Source organism: Bos mutus, chromosome 29, assembly GCF_027580195.1.
Source record: "Bos mutus isolate GX-2022 chromosome 29, NWIPB_WYAK_1.1, whole genome shotgun sequence".
Lineage (NCBI taxonomy): Eukaryota > Metazoa > Chordata > Mammalia > Artiodactyla > Bovidae > Bos > Bos mutus.
In genome coordinates, this window is record NC_091645.1 from 10,763,745 (window position 1) to 10,787,245 (window position 23,501).

The following is a 23,501-nucleotide window of genomic DNA, read 5'->3' on the forward strand; positions in this document are numbered from 1 at the left end:
AGGATTAGTGTTGCTCCAACACTCTGAACTAAGATAATTAACAACTCAGCCTCCGGCAGGTTACCTAGAATTTGGCTGTAATGACCCAGGTGTTATCTGAATTCAACCCAAATCATTTCTGTTAATTGTTATGCAGGTTTCCCTGGTATTTAGAATACAAACATCAGGACCATAATTTAAATCTACCTTATGCTGCTGCTCATTAAAACGTTTGTCTTATTTCCCTTCTCCTACCCTCCATTAACTCCTTTAACTATTAACAGTCTAATTTTGTAGTAAATTACCAAAGAGAAAAACAGACCATTAAGGAGAAAGAAAGTAATGCTTCCTTTCAGAAAACAATGAATTAAAGAATGGATCAGTAGCTACTTTCTTTGTTCATCTCTGTATTAAAACATGAATAAACTCTTTGATATTCATTATCCCAGGACTTCCCTGGTGGTCCAGTGGGTTAAAACTCCATGCTTCTCATGTAGGGGGCCATGGGTTCGATCCCTGGTTGGGGAATTAAGATGCCATGTGCCACCCAGTACAACGAAAAAAATAGAAAACCCACGCCCCCTGCTTTAGAAGCATGGAGTTTTACCTCATCTACCCTGCATTTCTCCTCTGACATTCAGACTGGGACATGAAACATGCAAATCTGAGTTAGAAAACAGAAAGGGCAGAGCCACTTTTGTATGCATGTGGGGAGTGAGAGGAGTTTCAGCATTTTCAGTGGAGTGGGGGGAAACAGCTCAAATGGGTTGAGGTGACTTTCAGACCTACGTCTGTGGCAAGTCACTGAAGTTGGGGAAATAAGTGAAGTGACATACAAGAAGTAAAGCAAGTACTTATTAAACAGACACTGAGTTTTCCATTATTCTCCCACACTTTTGTTAACCCATTATTTCTGTAAGTATTTACTGCGTGTTCGGTTATGGATCAGACACTTGGAGCTGGGAAGAGAGTTGAAGACAAGCAAACAAACAGATGTGTGCCCTGATCAAGGTTCAGTCCAGGTAGCAATAAACATACATTTAGAGCTGAATGAAAGGAAAGTACAGAAGCTGTGAAAAGCTGTAATAGCATGACCTGATCTCATCTGGGGCACCCAAGGGAAGTCTTGTAAGGAGGAGATATTTAAGTGAGACATAACGAGTAAGCATTAGCCAGGGATAAAGGGCTGGAGAATACATGTGTGAAGGTCTGAGGAGAAATAAGGCTGCGAGGTCCCCGGGACTGGAGCTGGTGAGAGAGGGATGACAGGGCTGGAATGAGAATGGAGAGGTGGATGTGAGAAATCAGGCAGAGCCTCCAGCGTCACAGTGGGTAGTTTGTTCTTTATCCTTCTAAAAGCAGCATGAAACTTTGGATTTTCAATGAGAAAATGGCTGAACTAAATTGTTATCTATAAAGATCACTCTAATGGTTGTGGGAGTCTGGCTTGGCTGACAAGAATCCATGCGGGGAGAGCAGCTTAAGAAGCTATTGCAGTAATTCAGGTGATAAATGACAGCAGCTTGGTTTAAGATGCTGACAAAAAGACTAAGAGAAGCGGATACATTTTGAAATACACTTAAGGGGTAAACTTGATAAGGCTTAATGATTCATTGGAGTGGCGTGTGAGAAGTAGTATTCCTTCAAATAAAGCATCAGGGCTTTCTCTACCCTGGACCCCATATCAGATACAGTAAGTCCCCTGCACACAAACCTTCGAGTCGCAAACTTTCAAAGATGCAGATGTGCATCTGGTCCCAACAAGGAGCCAGAACCTGTGCCATTAACATCAGGCATGAGAGAAATTGCAGCTCGCCCTCTGTCTCCTCTTCCCTGGTGACTCAGTCGGTAAAGAATCTGCCTGCAATGCGGGAGACTTGGGTTCGACTCCTGGGTTGGGAAGATCCCCTGGAGAAGGGAACAGCTACCCACTCCAATATTCTGGCCTGGAGAATTCCATGGACAGAGGAGCTTGGCAGGCTACAGTCCTTGGGGTCGCAAAGAGTCAGACACAACTGAGCGACTTTAACTTCATTCACTTCACTTTGCTGTGTCTCCTAGGCGACCATCCTTCAGCCCTCTCACCTCCTCTCCCCCCTCCCTCGACAATCAGTAACTCTTCTTGCCCGTTGACTCAGTACCAGCCCCTCTATTGGAGAAGAAAATGGCAACCCACTCCAGAATTCTTGCCTGGAGAACCCCATGGCCAGAGGACCCCATAAAGTCTATGGGGTCACAAAGAGTCGGACACGACTTAGTGACTGAACAACAGCCCTTGTATGCCAGCTGTTGTACTGTACTACTGTATTTTTCAAGGACTATACTATAAGGCTAAAAATGTTTTCTTTATTTTTATGTGGTTTTTTTTTTTTTAATGTATCATTTGTGTGAAAAGTATTATAAACCTATTACAGTGCAATACTATATAGCCGATTGTATAAGTTAGGTCCCAAGGCTAACTTTGTTGGACTTAATATATTGGACTTATGAGTGCACTCTCAGAACAGAACTTGTTTGTATGTAGGAAACTTAAGAGTGTATACATATCATTGCTTTCATAGAGTTCACTATCTAGTGGAATTATCAAAGGATGGCTTTGAGCTGGGCTTCCCCGATGGCTCAGCAAGTAAAGAATCTACCTGCAATGCAGGAGGCGCAGGTTGGATCCCTGGGTCAGAAAGATCTCCTGGAGGAGGAAATGGCAACCCACTCCAATATTCTTGCCTGGGAAATCCTACGGATAGAGGAGACTGGCAGGCTACAGTCCAGAGGGTCACAAAGAGTCGGACACGACTGAATGTACACACATGACTTTGAACTACAGAGCAGAACAACCGGCAAAGACCAGTGGAGAGGCATTTGGGAGTCAAAGTTCCATTTCAGACACAAGTTTAAGATACCTGTGAGGAATTCAAGTGGCAATATCAAATAGGCAATTGAATATACAGGTTTAAGGACTCTAAGAGATCTGGCTGGGGACATAATTGTGAATGTTTAAAGCTAAAGAAATGAAGAGATTGCTTTGAAAAGCATATGGAATAATAGAAAAGGACCTAGAACTATCTTGAATTATTCTAAACTCTTAGGTGTAAATTAAACCAGAGATTTTTAAACTGAGTAATGCATACCCCTGGGAGTACCTAGATAGATTTATGTGACTCAATTTCCAGATCTTTTATTTGACCAGCCCAAAAAGTAACCTGCAGCTTCATACTGGTTCTTTTTTCTCATTTTACCGTTAAAGATTGCTCTTCTCCCACTTTTAAAATGAAAGCTATATGATCTACCCATCCAATATCCTACTGTGTCTCTGTTGCCACTTACTATTATTTACTATTCAGGACAATTTTTCTACTTATTTAACAGTACAATTTTATGACTAGATGTAGATAAGGATCTGAGATATTGTTGCCTAGAATGAGAGAGTCAGTGTCTCTAGTGATTGAGTGGTTGATCTTTTTAAAAGTCAAATTTTTTTCTCATTCTTTGCCTTAACAGAATTGAAAAGCAATTGTCATCTGATAAGTAATCACAGTAATTGTCATGATAGATCACAGAATTGGGGGCATATAACTTGGAGGGAATTCAAAATTCTCTTCCCATTCCCATGCATTCATTGATGCGAATTGATCTTAGATTTTTCCTTTGTAGAACTGAAAAATATGAGTTCTGAATTTTGTCTCATTCTACCTTAAATTCATATTCATTAATGGAAACAGGAGCTAATTTTTAAAAGTTCTACTCACCCCATTAAGAAACAAATCCACAATACAGTTACCTTTTCATTGTTTTAGATTTATTCATTGATAGTCATTCAGAATAACCTAAGTTGTTATTTTGATCAATGTGTAGTATTAATAATCATCATGATAACTCCAGAATGCTGCTGCTGCTGCTAAGTCATGTCAGTCGTGTCCAACTCTGTGCAACCCCATAGATGGCAGCCTACCAGGCTCCCCCCTTCCCTGGGATTCTCCAGGCAAGATTGCTCTTTAATGCTGATGTCTTATATAATGAAAAAAATTTGCATATGTATAGGATTTATATTTCCTATGCATTTATGTTTCAAATAATTATGTTACAGTGATCCATATAAGATGTTCTAACATAAAATACATAAAGGTAGAACTCTATGGGAGTAAAATGAAAACATAAGAAAAATTAAAAAAAATATAAAATGTCAAACTGCTCAAAAATAATTTGTATCTTAAATTGGTAATCATGGCTTTCAAATCGATAAATACTTACATTCTAGTATATACATTTGAAATAAGGATGTGACAGTTAAAAAATAAAATTTTACAATTCACAATAGGCCAAAAAATCATATCTTCTGTTACTATTTAAATGTATGAGGAAAGGAAAAATTAGAGGTCAACTTAAAGCATACAAAACAAAGGATAGTTTTGGTTTTTTTCCCTTACTTCTGTTTTGTAAGCATGAAGATCAATACCTTGGAGAAGAACTAAAATGAAAATTTAAAAAGGACTGAGCAGAGTGGTAGGAATACAAGCAGAAAAGTCACAGAAGCTAGGAGAAGGAGGGCTGCAAGGAGGAGGTGAGCAGTCAGCCTTAACACTGTTGAGAAATAACCAAGACGAGGACTAAACAGGTGGCATTGGATTTGACCAAAATTGGATTATTGGTGAGTTTAATAGGGACATTTTCTGTGCTTTTCTTGGTGGGGCCATTGTGAGGGGACTCCTATTTGAATGAGACAAAGGGAGGTTAGGGAGAAAGAAATAAGAGAGTATTTGTAAACAGTCCTTTGTTAATAAACTTGATCTGTGAAAGGGAAAGAGGACATAGCCACGGGGAGATACCAGATCGATGGAAGGCTTTTCAAATAGGAGGCGATACCAAAGTATGTTTGAATGCTCAGAGAATGAGTTAGCTGAAGAGACTGGGTTTGCATGATGTAAAGAGATTAAATGATTAAATGAGGTCTTTAGGAAAATTTGAATGGATGAATCTTGGTGTCAGAAGAGACACTTCCTCCACTGTAATAGGAAAAGAGACACAGTCTGGGTTTCCATGTAGTCAGGAAGTGCTGGAAGTGATGTAGAAGAGGAGGGGTTTGGAGACTGTCATTGCAGAATGGACAGCAAACTGACCAGGGTGTTTGGAGATCCTGAATTTACAGGGACTTTGGCCATTTGTGGTGGCTCAGACAGAGAATCTGCCTGCGCTGCAGGGGACCCAGATTCAATCCCTGGATTGGGAAGATCCGCCGGAGAAGGGAATGGCAACCCACTCCAGTACTCTTGCCTTGACAATTCCACGGACATAGAAGCCTGGCAGGCTACAGTCCGTGGGGTTGCAAAGAGCTGGACATGACTGAATGACTAATACTCACTCAGGGCTCAGCTGCTCTGGAAGAAGCAGTGAGGAAGATGGAGAGTTGGGTTCAGTCAGGGCTGAGGTTTTGCAGACACTTCTCACAGAAGGACTGACAACAGCGTGAAAAGGAGTGATGAGTGGCAAGAAAACAGGAGCATTTGAGACCAAGGGATAAATGTTATTTAAGAGACAATATTCATCTCTTCTCTGCTGTGTGAATTTGAGTAAGTTACTTATCTAACCCTCAGTTTTTCCATTGAAAAAATGTTAAATATCTGTCTAGTGTAGTGTTAGGCTTTCAGTACAAAACAATATATTGTTGGGGTGTTATATAAACACTAATTGTTCCCAGACAATACTACCTTTGTTGTCATAGGAGTCCTAGGAGATGTGTGGTTTTACTTTTGGATCTTTTTCTGATCTGTATCTTCTGGAAGCTTCTTGCCTCTCTGCCCTGACACTCGTGGCTTTTTCTAATAAATTCTTCCATTAACTTGCCCCTCAGAGAGGCCCCTCTTCACCCGTGCTGTAAAACAAAGCCCCATAGTCCACCTGGACAGTTACACATAGTGTGTGGATGACTGACAGCAAAGGGTGTGTATGTATTTTAAAAGAGAATTTATTAATTCAAATAAAACCCATTTACTGAAAGCAAGAAGATACTTTTAGCAAAAGTGCCCTTCATGATGCCCCTAATTCTCCAGGTTACCGTCCCTAGGTCTCTGAATTTTACCTCCATATCTGGGAAAATCTGTAAAGGACTGAGCATACCTCTTATAAACACCAGTTCAACCATTAAATCAGGGAGCTCCAGTTCTAGTTTTATGAAATCACAAAACATCACCCATAATTTCAAAATGTGTCATGAGTTTTCCACCCAAAATTAATTTGAATTTATGAAATGTGATTTAGCTTAGGAAAAGATAAGGGGTGTGGATACTATGAAATCACACAAACAATAACAACTGATTTACGGTAGCTCAGAAAAAGGTCCGGGAACAGCTTCACTAATCACCTACCCTCAAAAATTAGTATCTCCAGGCAGTTTAGCATTTTCTGCTATTTAGAGAATTGCTCACAGTTTTTGCCAGTGCTAAGTAATTCCAAAAATTGTGGGTTTGGATTTAAGCAGGTCTTAAAGCTAGAGCTGTCAGAGTTCAAATTTGAGCAGACTGGATATACTTCATTGTGGACAAACCAAATTCAAACTAGGTAGAACTACAATTCATTCCTGCATTCATTTGGAGTTCAACTATTTATTCAGTTTCTGTTATGAGGTTTGCACTGTCCCAGGCATTAAACATAAAATGGTCAACAAGATAGGCAAGATTTCTGCTCTAAGGAACTTATATTTTTGTCTGTTGAGCAGAAGATAAATATACAAAATATCATAAGCCATAAATGTTATGGAGAAAAATAAAACAGAAATGTAGATGAGTAACTGGTGCTTCTGTTACACTGAGTCATCAAGGAAGGTCTCTCTCATGAAGTGGCCTTTAAGGGAAGATCTCAATGACTAAAAGAAGCTGGCCAAGCAACAATAAAGGACACGACTTTCAAAGCTGAGGAACAGTAAGTACAAGCGCTCTAAGGCAGGACTGAGCTACGCACATTCTAGAAACTAAACTAGGGCCAGTGTAACTGGCATGAAGGGGGTTGAAGATGAAAATGGTAGAAGTTGAGAACACAGGAGGAAAGGAGAACCAGGGCTTTGTGAAGCAGGAGAGGGGCTTGGATTTTATCTTACCTGGTACAGGAAGAGCTTGAAGAGCTTAAGCAAGGGTCGAGTGACACCATCTGATTTAAATTTTGAAATTATGTACTCTGACTTCCATGTAGAGAATGTACTGTGGAGAAGAGGAGTAGAAACAGTAAGTCAGTGTGTCCAGGTAGAAGTGGTGGTGACTTGGACTGCGTGGTGGTAGCAGAAATGGAAAGAAATTGATGGATTGGGACATATCATGGAGTTAGAAGTAACTGATGTTGCTGATGGAATGCGTATGGAGGTTGAGGAAACTAAAGGAATATGGAAAACCGGGTGGGTTGAGGAAACTAAAGGAATATGGAGAACCAGGTGGGTAGTTCTTATTGCATGAAAATCTGTGTTAACCTCTGGGGATATCAGAGAGAAAATTAGAGATAAGATTTCTGCATTCATAGAGCTCCATTCTAGTGAAGAAAGTGAAAGTGAAGTCACTCAGTCATGTCTGACTCTTTGCGACCCCACAGACTGTAACCTACTAGGCTCCTCCATCCATGGGATTTTCTGGGCAGAGGTACTGGAGTGGGTTGCCATTTCCTTCTCCAGGGGATATTCCTGACCCAGGGATCGAACCCAGGTCTCCTGCATTGTAGGCAGACGCTTTACCGTCTGATATGATAAATAAGAAAATATAAGAAGATATAATAAATAAATAAGAAGATATAATAAATAAGAAAACAAATGAATTGCATTACACAGTTATCTTATTTGTTATTGACTTTGTACAAATTCTGAAATTGTTTTCCTCTAACAACCAATGAATTTACTAACCATGAGATATAATATTTATCATTTTAAGAATCTTTAAAGATATTGAAATTTTTCTCTTAAATATTGAAATCACTTACCATCAAATAATGTGTATTTGCTCTACATGAGTAAAATCACACAGACTATCAACTGGCTCAGAAGATAGTGCACATTTCCAATGAGGGGCAGGGACGTGGAGGCACACCTCTTATATGCGTACTAAGTGATGAGCAGTTCAAATTAAGAGGCAAGATTACAAGCAACTTGCTGCAAGGTACACTTGAATTCTTGCTCATGGTTCAATTCTTTCTATGAAATTGCGTTCCAAGAATTAAAATAATAATATGAATAATAAAATCTTGAAATTAACACCTAAACTCTTAAGATGAAAGACATGTTTAAGCTAGAACTCGTCTTACATGTAAGTGATAAAGGCTGCTGTCCTTGTGATGTGCTTTGCTGCTGCTGCTAAGTCGCTTCAGTCGTGTCTGACTCTGTGCGACCCCATAGACAGCAGCCCACCAGGCTCCCCTGTCCCTGGGATTCTCCAGGCAAGAACACTGGTGTGGGTTGCCAGTTCCTTCTCCAATGCATGAAAGTGAAAGTGAAGTCACTCAGTCGTGTCTGACCCTCAGCGACCCCATGGACTGCAGCCTACCAGGCTCCTCTGTCCATGGGATTTTCCAGGCAGGAGTACTGGAGTGGGGTGCCATTGCCTTCTCCAGTGATGTGCTTTGGGATCTTGTAAATTTCTTCCTCCCCTCTTTTTACATCTGGAGCCATCAGTATCTTTCTCGTTCACCACTGTATCCTCAATGCCTAAACAGGACCTGGTGCTCTGTAGGTGCTTAATAAATATTGTTGACTTTGTGTATGTAATTATATCTTTCAATTAATATTTGAGATCTTATCTTTGGTGATCAATTTTTGTTTAAACTTTCTCTCCTCAGAGATGTTCTGTTTATTTCTTTAATACAAATATGCCAGTGAATGACAGCCTTAGGGTGATTGAATTTGAATTGATTATACTGGAGAAATGAGAGGACATGAAAAGACACAAAATTCTCATGGGATAAAGTCACTGGAGGGAAAGTATGGACACTGGCTACATAGGTGTCATTATCAGCTTCCCCACTTCTACGATTCATTCATTTATTTATTAGACATATATTCAATGCCAGCTCTGTGCCTGGCACCATAATAGCCGCTAAAGCTGCCAAAAATGAGATTTCTCTCCTCAAGTGATTCATAATTTATAGATAAACATTTAAAAAAAAATTTCCTCTTTTCGTCCCTTCCCACATCCAATCCATCAGTATGTCCAGTAGATTCTAATTAGCCTTCTTCTCTGTCTCTTTTGCTCTATCCTGATTGCCACTGGTCTAATACAGGCTGCCGTATCTTTTATCAGGATTACATAATAGCCTCTGACAACAATCCTTGCTTTCTTTTGCCCTAACCCCATCTAACTGTGTCTGCATATCTATACACTGTACCTAGAGCATTCTTTCCAAAACATTATTCTAGCTTTAAGTACTGTGATGGCTTTCCATTGTCTTTATATTCAAGTCCAGTTCCTTAACATGCTTTACAAGGGCCTTCAAGACTTGATCTCTGCTCCTGTCCTCACCAGCCACTCCGCTGTCCCTGGAACACTTTTCCCTGTCTTTACTCACCTGGCTAACTTCTGTTGGACCTTCAGTTCTCAGTAACATCAGTTGCTCCAGGTTTTTCTTGGCCTTCCTAGTCCCAACAAAATCTTTCATTATATGCTCCTGCAGCACCTATTGCCATAGGAGTTACTATCCTGAATATTACTAGTTATTACTAGTTTGTTTGACTGTCTCCCCCTATTAAACTGTAAAGCTACCTCAGAATGGGCATTAGTCTTGAAAACTGAGTAAAGTTCAGGGGAATGTGGCATCTGGAGGTGGCTGTTCTAGGCAGGGGGAGACGCCTGAGTCATGACTTGCATGGTGTTTGCAGAAGCTATAATGGAATGGGAAGAGACAGGGCTAGGGAGTTGAGTAGGAACTAGATGGTGAAAAGACTTATGTGTTATGTGAAGGTCTTAACTTTATCAGAAAAGGCGTGTGAACTCACTCTGGGCTCTGCAGAGCTCTGCAAACAGTGCTACCCCTGTCCTTTATGTGAATTAGAGAAGAAACTTCAGCAGACACAATGGTCAGTGCTAGGGCACTTGACTTGGAGAGCGGGCTTGTCCTCGATTCCTCTCAGTACTCACTAGCCCTTGCTCAATCATATATGATGCCCTGACTCTGGATTCCTCACCCTCTAGGGGGTCACAAGTGAGAGCCTTCCAACAGCCTCTGCTGTGATTCCTTTCCCTCTTCATCACAGAAGCCACAGAAACTCTGCCTTTGTTATTATACAAACAATTATAAACATACAATGTGTCTTCTGCGTAAGATCTCATTTGTAGAAAAGGTTTGCTTAGATTTTATTGGAGTATAGTTGATTTACAATGTTGTGTTAGTTTCAGGTATACAGCAAAGTGAATCACTTACCCATATATCCACTCTTTTTTAGATTCTTTTCCCATCTAGGCCATTATAGAGTATTGAGAAGGGTTCACTGTACAGTATATACAGGGATGTGCAGTATATCCCTGTACAACTGTACAGCAGGTCCTTATTAGTTATCTGTTTTACAATAATGTGTATATGTCAATCCCAATCTTTCAATTTATCCCTCCCTCCCCCCAACTAAATATTTGAAATTCTGTAGGCAATGGAAAGCAATCAAAGACTATTAAACAGAGGAATAAGGCAATCTGGTATATTTTCAATAATACCATTCTGGCCAAAAAAAAAGTTGGAAGATAGATTTTAGAGGGCCAAAGTAGAAACAAGAAGACTAGTTACAATTTTTTTTTTCCCCCCAGAATCTATGTGATTGACAGGAAAAGCCACACTGGGATAAGTGGGTGTAAAGGAAAAGTTTGAATCTAAAAAAAAGTATGTGACGGATTGGATATGTGGCTGAGAGAGGAAAGGGACCCCCCCAGTTTTGGGTAGTGGAATGATTTACTTTGATAAAATACATAATTGTGAAGTACATAGTTGTCCATGGAGGGAGGACAAGGATAATTTGGCATTCAGCTTCGAGTACATTCCAGATTTCCAAGGGGGCAGGCTGAGTTGACCTTGAATTTAGATTTATAGAACACTAGAGCTAGAAAAGAATTGTAAAATGAGGGAATTCAGCTTAAACCGAGATAAGGAAAAAATGCCTTACTTAAATGGAAAGTGGCGGGATTAGAATTTACCTCTGGTTTATGACTCACTGTTTTCCCCACCATACCATGGTCCTTCTTGTGCTTCTCAACTTTTCACTGAAGTGTTCATCCGTATTACAAAGCCAAATCAAATTAGACTGTGAAAATATAAAATTATCAATTATATATATGCTGATCCATATCAATTCCTTAGATTGGAGTAGAGGAAAATGGGAATCAAATCCAACATTTGAAAATGTGTTTTTAATGTATAGTACTTAATTTTCGGTTCTGCAGGGGTACCAGATCAATCTGTAGCTTTTCAAGGGGAGTCTATCATGCATTTCCTTTTCAGACATTGTAGGCAGTGAGGACTTGAATGATTAGGAAACATTTCATGAGGCTGAAGAACACGAGCTTGCCTGGAATGAGGCTGGTTGGAGTTGGGCATTTGGGAGGCAGAAAGTAACATGAAAGAAAATGCAAAGGCTGGAATGAGTTTGTTATATTTTCAGGCCACTGAGGATGTTTGGAGCAGGAGTTTGAGAGCATAAGAGGCTAGAATTAGAGGCCCTTCAATGATGCGCATTCATTCTAAAGTGACAGCTGTGTAGCAGACACCAGGATTACAAAGATAAATTAAACACAGCTTTGATTTTATATAGGTTAAGTAACTCAGTGAGTTTTGAGGGGAGAGGAAATAATGATAGGGTTGCTTTAGGAAACTGATGGAGAAGGAAATGGAAACCCACTTCAGTGTTCTTGCCTGGAGAATCCCAGGGACGGGGGAGCCTGGTGGGCTGCCGTCTATGGGGTCGCACAGAGTCGGACACGACTGAAGCGACTTAGCAGCAGCAGCAGCAGGGAACTGAAGCTGAGCTGGGCTTGCATGTGGGATATGTAAAAAGGGACTAGTTAACCTGGGATTGGGAAAGCCAGCTACAAAGCTACTGCCTTAATCCAGATGGGAGGTACCAGGACTTTGTTTCTTGAAACTTGATGTGCCGTCCTGTCTGTGGACAGAGTGTTAGGCTGAGTGGACTAAGTAATCACCAGTCCTATGATCTTTTCTCTTTGAAATTCCTACTTAGTGCCTCTTTTCCATATTGTACTCACCCAGTTACCTGGCTCAGGGATTGTTACTGGACTCCGTTTTCTGGCAAAGTGCTGAGAGACCAATCACCGATGCTGAAATAGCAGTTTCTTCCCCCTTGTGAAATATTGTGATCTTTCCCAGATGACAGCCTCAGAGAGTCCTGCAAGCCTTTTCTATAAGGGCAATGAAGTGGCAAATGGAGAGAGAAAAACAGTATATACGCTGTAGGGGATGGCCTCCGTGGATCATAAATTCACGTTACTCTCACCAAGATTTAGAGACAAGAGCAGGAGCCCTGTTTCTTAAAATACAGAATGGAGTGGCTATCAGTTGGCCTTTGCTATAGGAAAAGAGTAGGCAAAGGTCTCATATAACATAAGTGCTGGAAAGTGGCTTGCATACACAGTCTCACGTGGTGTAGCAGCTGTGGGCTCCTGGTCTGTATTCCCTTAGAAAGTCTTCATTCCAAATAACAGAGCTGCAGCATTGAGGAAGTGTGGTTCAGAATCAGAACTTCTAGCACTGTCGCCTGGACTATATGAGACTGAGCAGTCCTGTTCATTTTATTTATTCATTTATTTTTGGTTTGTTTTATTTTTTTGTGTTTTTTTTTTAACTTTCTATTTTATACTGGAATATAGCCAATGAAGGAGAAGGCAATGGCACCCCACTCCAGTACTCTTGCCTGGAAAATCCCATGGGTGAAGGAGCCTGGTAGGCTGCAGTCCGTGGGGTTGCTAAGAGTCGGACACGACTGAGCGACTTCACTTTCACTTTTCACTTTCATGCATTGGAGAAGGAAATGGCAACCCACTCCAGTGTTCTTGCCTGGAGAATCCCAGGGACGGGGGAGCCTGGTGGGCTGCCGTCTATTGGGGTCGCACAGAGTCGGACGCGACTGAAGTGACTTAGCAGCAGCATAGCCAATTAACAGTGTCGTAATAGTTTCAGGTGGACAGCCAAAGGACTCAGCCATCCATATACATGTATCCATTCTGCCCCAAGCCCCACTCCCATCCAGGCTGCCACGTAACATTGGGCAGTCTCCTGTGCTATACAGTAAGTCCTGTTCATTTTAGAGTGAACCACACAGTTACAGTTCAGTCGCTCAGTCGTGTCCGACTCTTTGCGACCCCATGGACTGCAGAGCACCAGGCCTCCCTGTCCATCACCAACTCCTGGAGCTTGCTCAAACTCATGTCCATCGAGTCGGTGATGCCATCCAACCATCTCATCCTCCACACACTAGTCAAAATTTTGAGTGGTGATTATCAGAGTATGGTCCCAGAGCAACAACACCATCATCACCTAGAAACTTTTTACAGAGGTGAATCATCTCTCCTGCTCCAGATTTGGTAAATCAGAGACTCTCTGGGGGTAGAGCCTAGCAATCTATGACTTCATAAGCCATCCATGTGACTCTAATGCACACTAAAGTTCGAGGACCATTCTAAATCTAGTTCTAAAGTTTAGAAATCTAATTCTAAAATTGAGAACTAGATTTTATTATTTGGCTTGGCTTTACTAATTTCTAGTATACTCCTTAATCCTACTGATGGTCAGCAGTTGAGATTGGTCCTTAAATAAGCCCAAAATTATTTTTAACAAGCTAGAGAGAGATGGATGGTGCAGTGCATAAGTTTTGAGTTTACCTACACGAGTTACTGTCATTACGGATCTCTTTTAGCTTCAGTTTCTGTTGTAAAATGAAGGAAGCAATATCTACCTTTCAGTGTTTCTCTTTAGATTAAACGATATATGTTGTTGTTTAGTCACTAAGTTGTGTCTGACTCTTTTGTGACCCCACAGACTGCAGCCTGACAGGCTCCTGTCCATGGGATTTCCCAGGCAAGAATACTGGAGTGGGTTGCCATTGCTTTATCCAGGGAATCTGGAGTAGGTAGCCTATCCCTTCTCCAGGGGAAATTCCCAACCCAGAAATCGAATCACGGTCTCCTGCATTGCAGGTGGATTCTTTACCAGTTGAGCTACCAGGAAAGCCTGGTACTTCTTTCTATGCTGCTGCTAACTCATTTCAGTCGTGTCCCACTCTGTGCGACCCCATAGACAGCAGCCCACCAGGCTCCCCCGTCCCTGGGATTCTCCAGGCAAGAACACTGGAGTGGGTTGCCATTTCCTTCTCCAATGCATGAAAGTGAAAAGTGAAAGTGAAGTTGCTCAGTCGTGTCTGACTCTTAGCGACCCCCTGGACTGCAGCGCACCAGGCTCCTCCGTCCATGGGACTTTCCAGGCAGGAGTACTGGAGTGGGGTGCCATAGGTTTGCTTTAATCCCATCTTCTTGCAAATAAGCTTTTGCCGCTTTTCAGTGTGAAAGAAAATTACCTCAATATGTAGCTTTCAAACTTCTATTTCTCATGTTTAGGTGGAACCTCTGAATCTCATAGTTTCAATTCCAGATTCCCCAAAACAGGGACTGTCAGACTCGACAAGTGATCCATAATGAGCTGTATGAACCCGTCACTCCTCCTGCAGCCCTATGACTGTTTGTTAGAGAAAAAGGCCTGGTACATAACACTGTATTAACACACATCCAATGCTTCCAAAACATTAGTTCGTTTCCTTTCCTGGAAAACTGTTAAATTATGCTGATTTTTATTACTTTATTCTTAATTTTAATGGACTAATAGCACCTAGGGAAGTCAATGAAATAAATGAATTTTTAAGGTGAGATGTTTCAACACGGAGGAACCTTATGGTGGGACTTTAAATATACCCACTGAACTCACATGCATGTCATGAGAGGACAGAGGCAGGCAGCTGCTGCTGCTGCTAAGTCGCTTCAGTCGTGTCCGACTCTGTGCGACCCCATAGACGGCAGCCCACCAGGCTCTTCCGTCCCTGGGATTCTCCAGGCAAGAACACTGGAGTGGGTTGCCGTTTCCTTCTCCAAAGGAAGGCTGCAAACAAACACAATTAAGTAGATTTAGAAAAGATCATAACAATCTGAAGCCATTTGGGTCAACTTGTGTGTGTGTGTGTGTGTTGTGTTGTCTTAACTTTCCTCTTCTCTGGCATTGTAATGCATCTGTCTTTTCTTAAATGAATTTTGGGTATTATTTGTTCTTAGCCTACCTTACCCTACCTTTAGTGACTCTAGGAATAAAAGAAAAGTTAGGCATTTTTCCTACCTTGAGAGCTTTTCTGGTATCATTATAGTTCACATAAAAATCTGTGCAGTTATTCTTTTTAAACAGAGTCTGATTTTTATAAAGGATTGATTGATCTCTTTAGGCACAGACAGTATAATTCCCAGCTTATGTTTTCCATCTGATAGTGTATTGCCTCATTTCATTCAGCACATTAAACATTGATCAGCTTTCTCCACGATGTGACCCTTTGGTCTGTAATTAATTCGTCTATTTGACAAGGAGAATAGGACTGAGTAGAGACATTAAAGAATAAGTTAGTTAGCACCTCTCGCCATCTTAATAACCAGTAAGTTTCAAAATTAAGTTTCAGACCTGTGACCTAAAGCCTCCTTTTGAATCAAGCCTTGAGCAGGTCTGAGTGTGGCTGAATGTGATTACACGTGAGGGGTGGGGCAAGGACAGGGTAGCCGTGGTGGGGATTCTGCCAAGTGTGATGGACTTAAAAAGCTTTCTCCAAGGCTACCATAAAGCTGAAATTTGTATTAGAACAACTGACTGTTTTCTTGATGGTAGAGGACACGGAAGTTGAAAGGGGAATTAAATTACACTCCATAAAACTTACCGAAAGCCTGATTTTACATTTTTTCTTCCCCCAAATCCCATCTTTGCATCTGTTCCTGTCTCCTTCATATAGAATTTTAAAACTGCTTTCAGTATCCTGACTGTAGCTCTCTTCCTTTCTGTCCTTTTAGTCTTTTTCTCCCCCAGTACAGTCTCTTCGTGTCCTTTCTTATGCAAATGGTTCTTGTCTCTTTCATAAGTGTAACAGCTTACTGGTTTTCAGGCACCGTGCTCAATATTTCACATATATTGTTGAATCCCTACTGCGATTTTATTATCCCTATTTTCACATGAAGAAACAGGCTTTGAGATGTCAAGTGACTTACCCAAAGTCACACATCGTCTGAGTTCTAGAGCAGGGACAAGATCCCAGTTGTCTCTAGGTACAGCCGATGTTTCCAGTCCAAGTTCTCAGATTCTCTGTGATGAAGTATGTTCACTATAGAACTTTTTGAAATAACAAAGCATAGAAATATGCCTTTTAAAGCGACCATGCTATCCAAATCCACAAAGAAAAGAGATGAAACTTTGTTATCTTTCCTTCCAGTATTTTTTAATACATAATAAAGATATTTTTTAAAAATTGAACACAATCATTTGATGATCATTTTTTAAAATTTCATTATTGGTGCATAATTGCTTTACAGTGTTACGTTAGTTTCCGCTGTACAACAAAGTGAATCAGCTGTATGTATACATTCCTTCCCTATTGAGCCTCCCTCACACCCTGCCCACATCCCACCCCTTTAGGTCATCGCAGAGCACTGTGCAGAGCTCCCTGTGCTGTCCAGCAGTGTCTTTCTAGCTATTTATTTTATACATGGTAGTGTATACGTGTGGTGTATATGTGTCACGGTAGTGTATACGTGTGGTGTATGTGCGTCACGGTAGTGTATACGTGTGGTGTATGTGCGTCACGGTGGTGTATACGTGTGGTGTATGTGCGTCACGGTGGTGTATACGTGTGGTGTATGTGCGTCACGCTGGTGTATACGTGTGGTGTATATGTGTCAGTGCTACTCTCCTGATTTGTCCCATCCTCCCCTTCCCCCATCTGTGCCACATGTCCATTCTCTACATCTATGTCTCTATCCCTTCCTTGCAAATAGGTTCATAATGAATTAAAATTCTTAAAAGAATGTATAAGAATCATAAATCTTATTTACAACAGAACATACTTTAATACCTATGAAAGAGGGTAGATATTACATATTATTTTAAATATCTTCAAAGTAGAATAAATAATTATAAGTATTATTTGACTTTCAGTGATACCATATCATATTCCAGAGTATTTGTCTAGTGCAAATTTTAGGTAAGATTTTGTGGACATGTTAGTGATGAAATGTTCTTTTTTGTTTCTATGAATATTTATTAATAGCAAGGAAATATTCCAGAATGTCCAAAGAAAATTATTAAAATTAAATTTGTTTTAATCCTGGGCTTCCCTAGTGGCTGAGATGGTAAAGAATCTGCCTGCAATGTGGGAAACCCATGTTCAGTCCCTGGGTTGGGAAGATCCCCTGGAGAAGGGAATGGCAACCCACTCCAGTATTCTTGCCTGGAGAATCCCATGGACAGAGGAGCCCAGCAGGCTATAGTCCATGGGGTTGTAGAGTTGGGTATGACTGAGCGACTGACACTTACAATTTTTAATCCTGTGAACAATACTCATCTATAAAAAGGATGTCGTAGACTTATATTTGAAATAGCAAGCACTGAAAGAGCGAAGCCATTGTCTACTTAAAAAATAGTCATGACCGAAAAGTTGAGAGTTATATTTTATTTGATGGAAATTTTTAGAACTTAAGCCCCCAAAGCAGCATTTCAAATAGCCCTGAGTGAACTGCTCTGAGGAGGCAGAGGGGAGGAGTCAGGTTCTTTAGAAACTTGCAAGACCAGGCAGGTAGCCTGAAAGTCAAAAGTATTTTTGTGAATTAAAGGAAACCAGATATCTCAAGTTAAGGAATTTAGTGCTTTTCTATATATGGGAAGATGCAAGAGTCTGGGATCAGTGAAATCACTCCTTTCATATGCTTCTCAGCTATCGGGGGCCAGTATGTGTTTCTCACATCCTGAATTCTTCAGTGCTCATCTTAGGGAGTGGCTGCAGCCTAATGGCTGCCAGATTGCAGGTACCCTTCCTCCCTGAATGCCCCTAGGGCTCAGAAATGCACACTGAGAGGCCTGAATCACTGATGATTGTGACATGCTTGTTTACTGACATGGCGGGAATACTCCATTTGTCACCATCAATTATACTAATAAAGTAGGGAGGAAAAATAAAATAAAATAAATAATAATAAAGTAGGGAGGAAATTTGTATGTAAATGACTTTATAATACAATGGCTCAGTGATATGATAAAGGCTTCACATTTTACTGAAACAGAGTATTATTTTAGTTTGAAGCTAGTGATATATTTATATGTTTCAAAGTGAATTCAAATGCTGCCTTTACTCACAGAGATTATCTACTGGTAGAGAAAGCAAATTCTAAATAGCCATGACCCTCTAGCCAAATGCTATTTCAAGTGATTGGGAGGAAGGAAAGTTGAGTGCCCTAGTTTGGCTTGATATTCTTTCTTTTTAATTTTAAGAATTTGAATATAAACACTTCCCCTCACATTCCCCTTTTTTCCTTAGTTAACTCTGAGTAACTTTGTATCAGCTTCAGTTCAGTTCAGTTCAGTCACTCACTGGTGTCCAACTCTTTGTGACCCCATGAATCACAGCACGCCAGGCCTCCCTGTCCATCACCAATTCCCAGAGTTCACTCAGACTCACATCTATCAAGTCAGTGATGCCATTCAGCCATCTCATCTTCTGTCGTCCCCTTCTCCTCCTGCCTCCAATCCCTCCCAGCATCAAAATCTTTTCCAATGAGTCAGCTCTTCGCATGAGGTGGCCAAAGTACTGGAGTTTCAGCTTTAGCATCGTTCCATCCAAAGAATACCCAGGACTGATCTCTTTTAGGATGGACTGGTTGGATCTCCTTGCAGTCCAAGGGACTCTCAGGAGTCTTCTCCAACACCACAGTTCAAAAGCATCAATTGTTTGGCACTCAGCTTTCTTCACAGTCCAACTCTCACATCCATACATGACCACTGGAAAAACCATAGCCTTGACTAGATGGACCTTTGTTGGCAAAGTAATGTCTCTGCTTTTGAATATGCTATCTTGGTTGGTCATAACTTTCCTTCCAAGGAGTAAGCGTCTTTTAATTTCATGGCTACAATCACCATCTGCAGTGATTTTGGAGCCCCCAAAAATAAAGTCTGACACTGTTTACACTGTTTGCCCATCTATTTGCCATGAAGTGATGGGACCGGATGCCATGATCTTCGTTTTCTGAATGTTGAGCTTTAAGCCAACTTTTTCACTCTCCTCTTTCACCTTCATCAAGAGGCTTTTTAGTTCCTCTTCACTTTCTGCCATAAGGGTGGTGTCATCTGCATATCTGAGGCTCCAGGAAAAGACCTAACTGGGTTGGAATCCTGTCACTGTTGTGACCAGCATTGTGACCTTGCCAGTAAAATTTCATTGGTGTAAAATGAGAATCAATGCTTCATAAATGGTTTGACTTAAATACAAGCAAATAAGTGAAGTGACAAGAATGATATGATATGGCACATAGTAAACCCTTTAAAATTTTCAATTTCCATCCTGTTTACATTCAACAAATCCTGAAGCACATCTTGAACACACCTGTCAATAGCTGCAACTCTCTTGTGTATGATCTGTTACAGTTTACACATATGTCCACTTATTTATATGTTTGGTTACTCTCTTCACTAACTCTAGGCATGTTACTCTCTTTTCATGGGAAACTAAAATTCAAAAAAGTTGAAGTGACTCGACTATGGTCACACAGCTGATACACAGCTGCAATGCAAATCCAAACCTCCTGACTGCTGGTCCGGTGTTTTTTGTGGGTGTTTTTGGGATTTTTTTTTTTTTAGTGCACTAAAGCTGCCAACTTTGTCCACATGTTTAGGAAAAAAACATCTGATTTAGGCTGTGATTTCCTCACCCCAACATTTGACAATTAAGGATTCCACTGTATACAAAAGGAAAAAATTGAGTAGAGTTTGAAGAGCTATAGCATCCAAATTTTTTTTTTTAATGTCAGTTACTCCCTTCTATGGAAAGCTATGTTTTAAGATATGATTAGTATGCTGAGCATAGGGTGATGGTAAACATTATGTTTTGGCATTATCATGAGATGACAAAATTACCCACTCTCAAAGGACCAGCTGCTGCAGGGTGACTGGCACCCGTGATGCCTGCATTCTCAAAACTATTTTAACGGGTAGTTTTCCATGATTTTTTTTAGTCAGTCAGAGAAGAAATGTATGTGTAAACCTATTAAAGCCATAGCATCTGTTATGATGAAATGACACCCTGGAATCTTAGCTCAAGAATTTGAAGCTAATTAAGATTCTTATTGAACCAAGAGTCCTATACCTCACTTCCTCAAACAGACATAGAAAAATTATGAACAAAAAAGATAGGAAAATTCTTCCCATACTTTTTATATAATATATACACTGCTGCTACTGCTAAGTCACTTCAGTCATGTCCGACTCTGCGTGACCGCATAGACGGCAGCCCAGGAGGCTCCCCCGTCCCTGGGATTCTCCAGGCAAGAACACCGGAGTGGGTTGCCATTTCCTTCTCCAATGCAGGAAAGTGAAAAGTGAGAGTGAAGTCGCTCAGTCGTGTCCGACTTTTTGCGACCCCATGGACTGCAGCCTACCAGGCTCCTCCGTCCATGGGATTCTCCAAGCAAGAGTACAGGAGTGGAGTGCCATTGCCTTCTCCAATATGTTATCATTTAAATTGATATGTACAACATGCATGAAACTATTCATTACATTAGATGTATGTGTCCTAAAAGGAAAGAACAAATTTTGAAATGGGAAGACGTAAGATCATACCCAGTCTCTAATCAAATTGCTCACAACTTTAGACAAAGAACTCAACTACTTGAAACAGCTCTCCTTTGTGTGATGTGGATAGTAGATCTTCCACAAGATTATGGAAGAAATCCAGCAGTTAAGGATATTATAAATCAGCAAATTAGGCACCACTGGGGTGGGTGGGATGAACTGGGAGAATGGGATTGACCTACATAACTACCCCATATGTGATGTAGTCCCAGTCAGAGTGGACTGGAGTTCAGAACAGGACCTGACCAGTAGGGTGGTCAATCTTGGGAAGACTGGGAAGGCTGAGGGGTTCAAGGTTTTCTTGATTTCCTTCATATGAAGTATTTCTTCCAAATATAAACATGTTTAATTGCCATTGTCCTTTCCTTCCCCACACCTTGGGGTTAGATAGTCGTCATATTCTTTCAGAAATTCTCTTGGACACTCCTGACTTTTGCCTGTCTTCCTTCCTTTCAGGGTCAATGACTGTATCTTACGGGTGAATGAGGTGGACGTGTCAGAGGTTTCCCACAGTAAAGCGGTGGAAGCGCTCAAAGAAGCAGGGTCTATCGTTCGGCTGTACGTGCGTAGACGACGACCCATCTTGGAGACTGTTGTGGAAATCAAACTGTTCAAAGGGCCTAAAGGTAAAAGAAACATAAACAACTCACAGTAGGATACCAGCGACAGACTATCTGGTTACAGCTTATGCCATAACCCACCCACAATGTACCCTGTTCTTTTATTCTCTAGGACTCAGTGTTGACCATGAGATTTGAAATCCTATGATGATAGAATTTTACAGAAAGTAAAAGAAGCCAACACTGTAACTATGAACTCAGAGAAGGAAGCGATAGATTTCTAAAGAAATTTTCTCATCTAAAGTTTTCTATGAATTTTTAACCTTACTGGACCATCCTGACTTAGCTGGCATGTTAATACTTTCTAACTTTTCAGATGTAAATGGTAATTTCTCTCCCTTAGTAAAACAGTAATGTGAAAAATAATCATTTGAATAGTCTATCCTAAAATAATTATTATATTTTTATGACACTTGTTATTAGTTTTGGTAATACTTTTACCCATTTTATTTAATAAGTACTACATAGCATTTTATACTTGTAATAGTCAAAATAAGTTAAAATTTATTTTTTGAAATGTTCACAAATCTCTTGAGATAACTGCAGTTACTTTGGGGAATCATATGAACAGTGAAATGAATCATATGATTTTCTAAGAAGAGAACTTTGAGTTCTGCTCTTCAGAATGACGACATTTAATATTAATAGGATTTCAGATATTTTATAAAAATCTAATAACTTAAAAGTATTTAAATATTTTAAAAGATTATGACTAGAGAGTCACTGTACTCTTTTAATAAATTATTTCTCTTTCCCTTAAAATCTGTGTAGTCTCTAATGCTATTATTGTTATCATTGCTTAGTCTTTAAGTTGTATCTGACTCTTTTGCAATCCCATGGTAGCCCACCAGATTCCTCTTTCTATGGGATTTCCCAGGCAAGCATACTGGAGTGAGTTTCTATTTCCTTTACCAGGGGATCTTCCCGACCCAGGGATGGAGCCCACATCTCTTGCATTGGCAAGCTGATTCTCTACCAGTGAACCACCAAGGAAGCCCTCTAATGCTACCTGTGACTTTAAAAAAATAAGCATACTATCTTCTCTGGGAGGTACTAGTGGGTGGTATTTAAGATTTCAGACCCAAAAGTCAAGCAGGATGGAGTTTAAAAGCCTAGCTCAGCCACTTACTAGCACAGTGACATTGATTAGACCAGCCCCTCTTGTTATTAAATGGGGATCATAATGGTAGCTTCCTGGTGCTATCACAAAGGGATCTTCCCTAGTGGCTCAGACAGTAAAGATTCTGCCTGCAGTGCAGGAGACCCTGGTTTGATCTCTGGGTCTGGAAGATCCCCTGCAGAAAGAAATGGCTACCCACTGCAATATTCTTGCCTGGAGAATTCCACAAACAGAGAAGCCTAGCGAGCTACAGTCCATGGGGTTGCAATGAGTTGGACATGACTAAGCCACTAACACTTGCGCTTTCAATGGTAGTATCCCATTGGATTTCTGAGAATTAAATATTTAATATCTGGCGAGTACAGAGCAGGAACACTTGCTGGTTGAGTGCAAACTCCAAAGTATCTGAGCTGGAACCCTGGCTCTGCAGTTCACTAGCCATTTGATCTTGGTCAAATTTCTTAACCTCTCTGAGCCTAATTTTCTCATCTACAAAATGCAGATAATAATAGCATTTGCCCCTTGAAATATTGTGAGGATTAAATGAGTCAATATACATTAAGTGTTTAGAGTAGTACCTGGCACAAATTGACAGCAAATATATACTGTGTGTGTGTGTGTGTGTGTGTGTGTATTAGTCGCTTAGTCTTGCCTGACTCTTTGCATGGACTACATGCCCACCAGGCTCCTCTCTCCATGGGATGGATTTTCCAGGCAAGAATACTGGAGTAGGTAGCCATTTCCCTTTTCCAGGAGATCTTCACAACCCAGGGATTGAACCCAGGTCTCCTGCACAGCAGGCAGAATCTTTACCCACTGAGCTACCAGGGAAGCCACCTATATGTTATTTGTAGTTGGCTACATATGGTTTCAGCCTTTGCCACAGTTGTTTGGTAATGTAATAAAAGAACCAA

At 40.6% G+C, this 23,501-nt stretch overlaps 1 protein-coding gene across 8 annotated transcripts in view; it reads left to right on the forward strand.

The window, feature by feature from the left end:
• DLG2 (discs large MAGUK scaffold protein 2) overlaps positions 1-23,501 on the forward strand; it is a 1,083,296-nt gene that overhangs the window by 388,456 nt on the left and 671,339 nt on the right. For all 8 annotated transcript variants that reach the window (XM_070365266.1, XM_070365267.1, XM_070365264.1 and 5 more), the window contains exon 5: positions 21,304-21,473. In XM_070365266.1, coding sequence (XP_070221367.1) covers positions 21,304-21,473 — 170 coding nt within the window. The remainder of the gene's footprint in view (positions 1-21,303; positions 21,474-23,501) is intronic.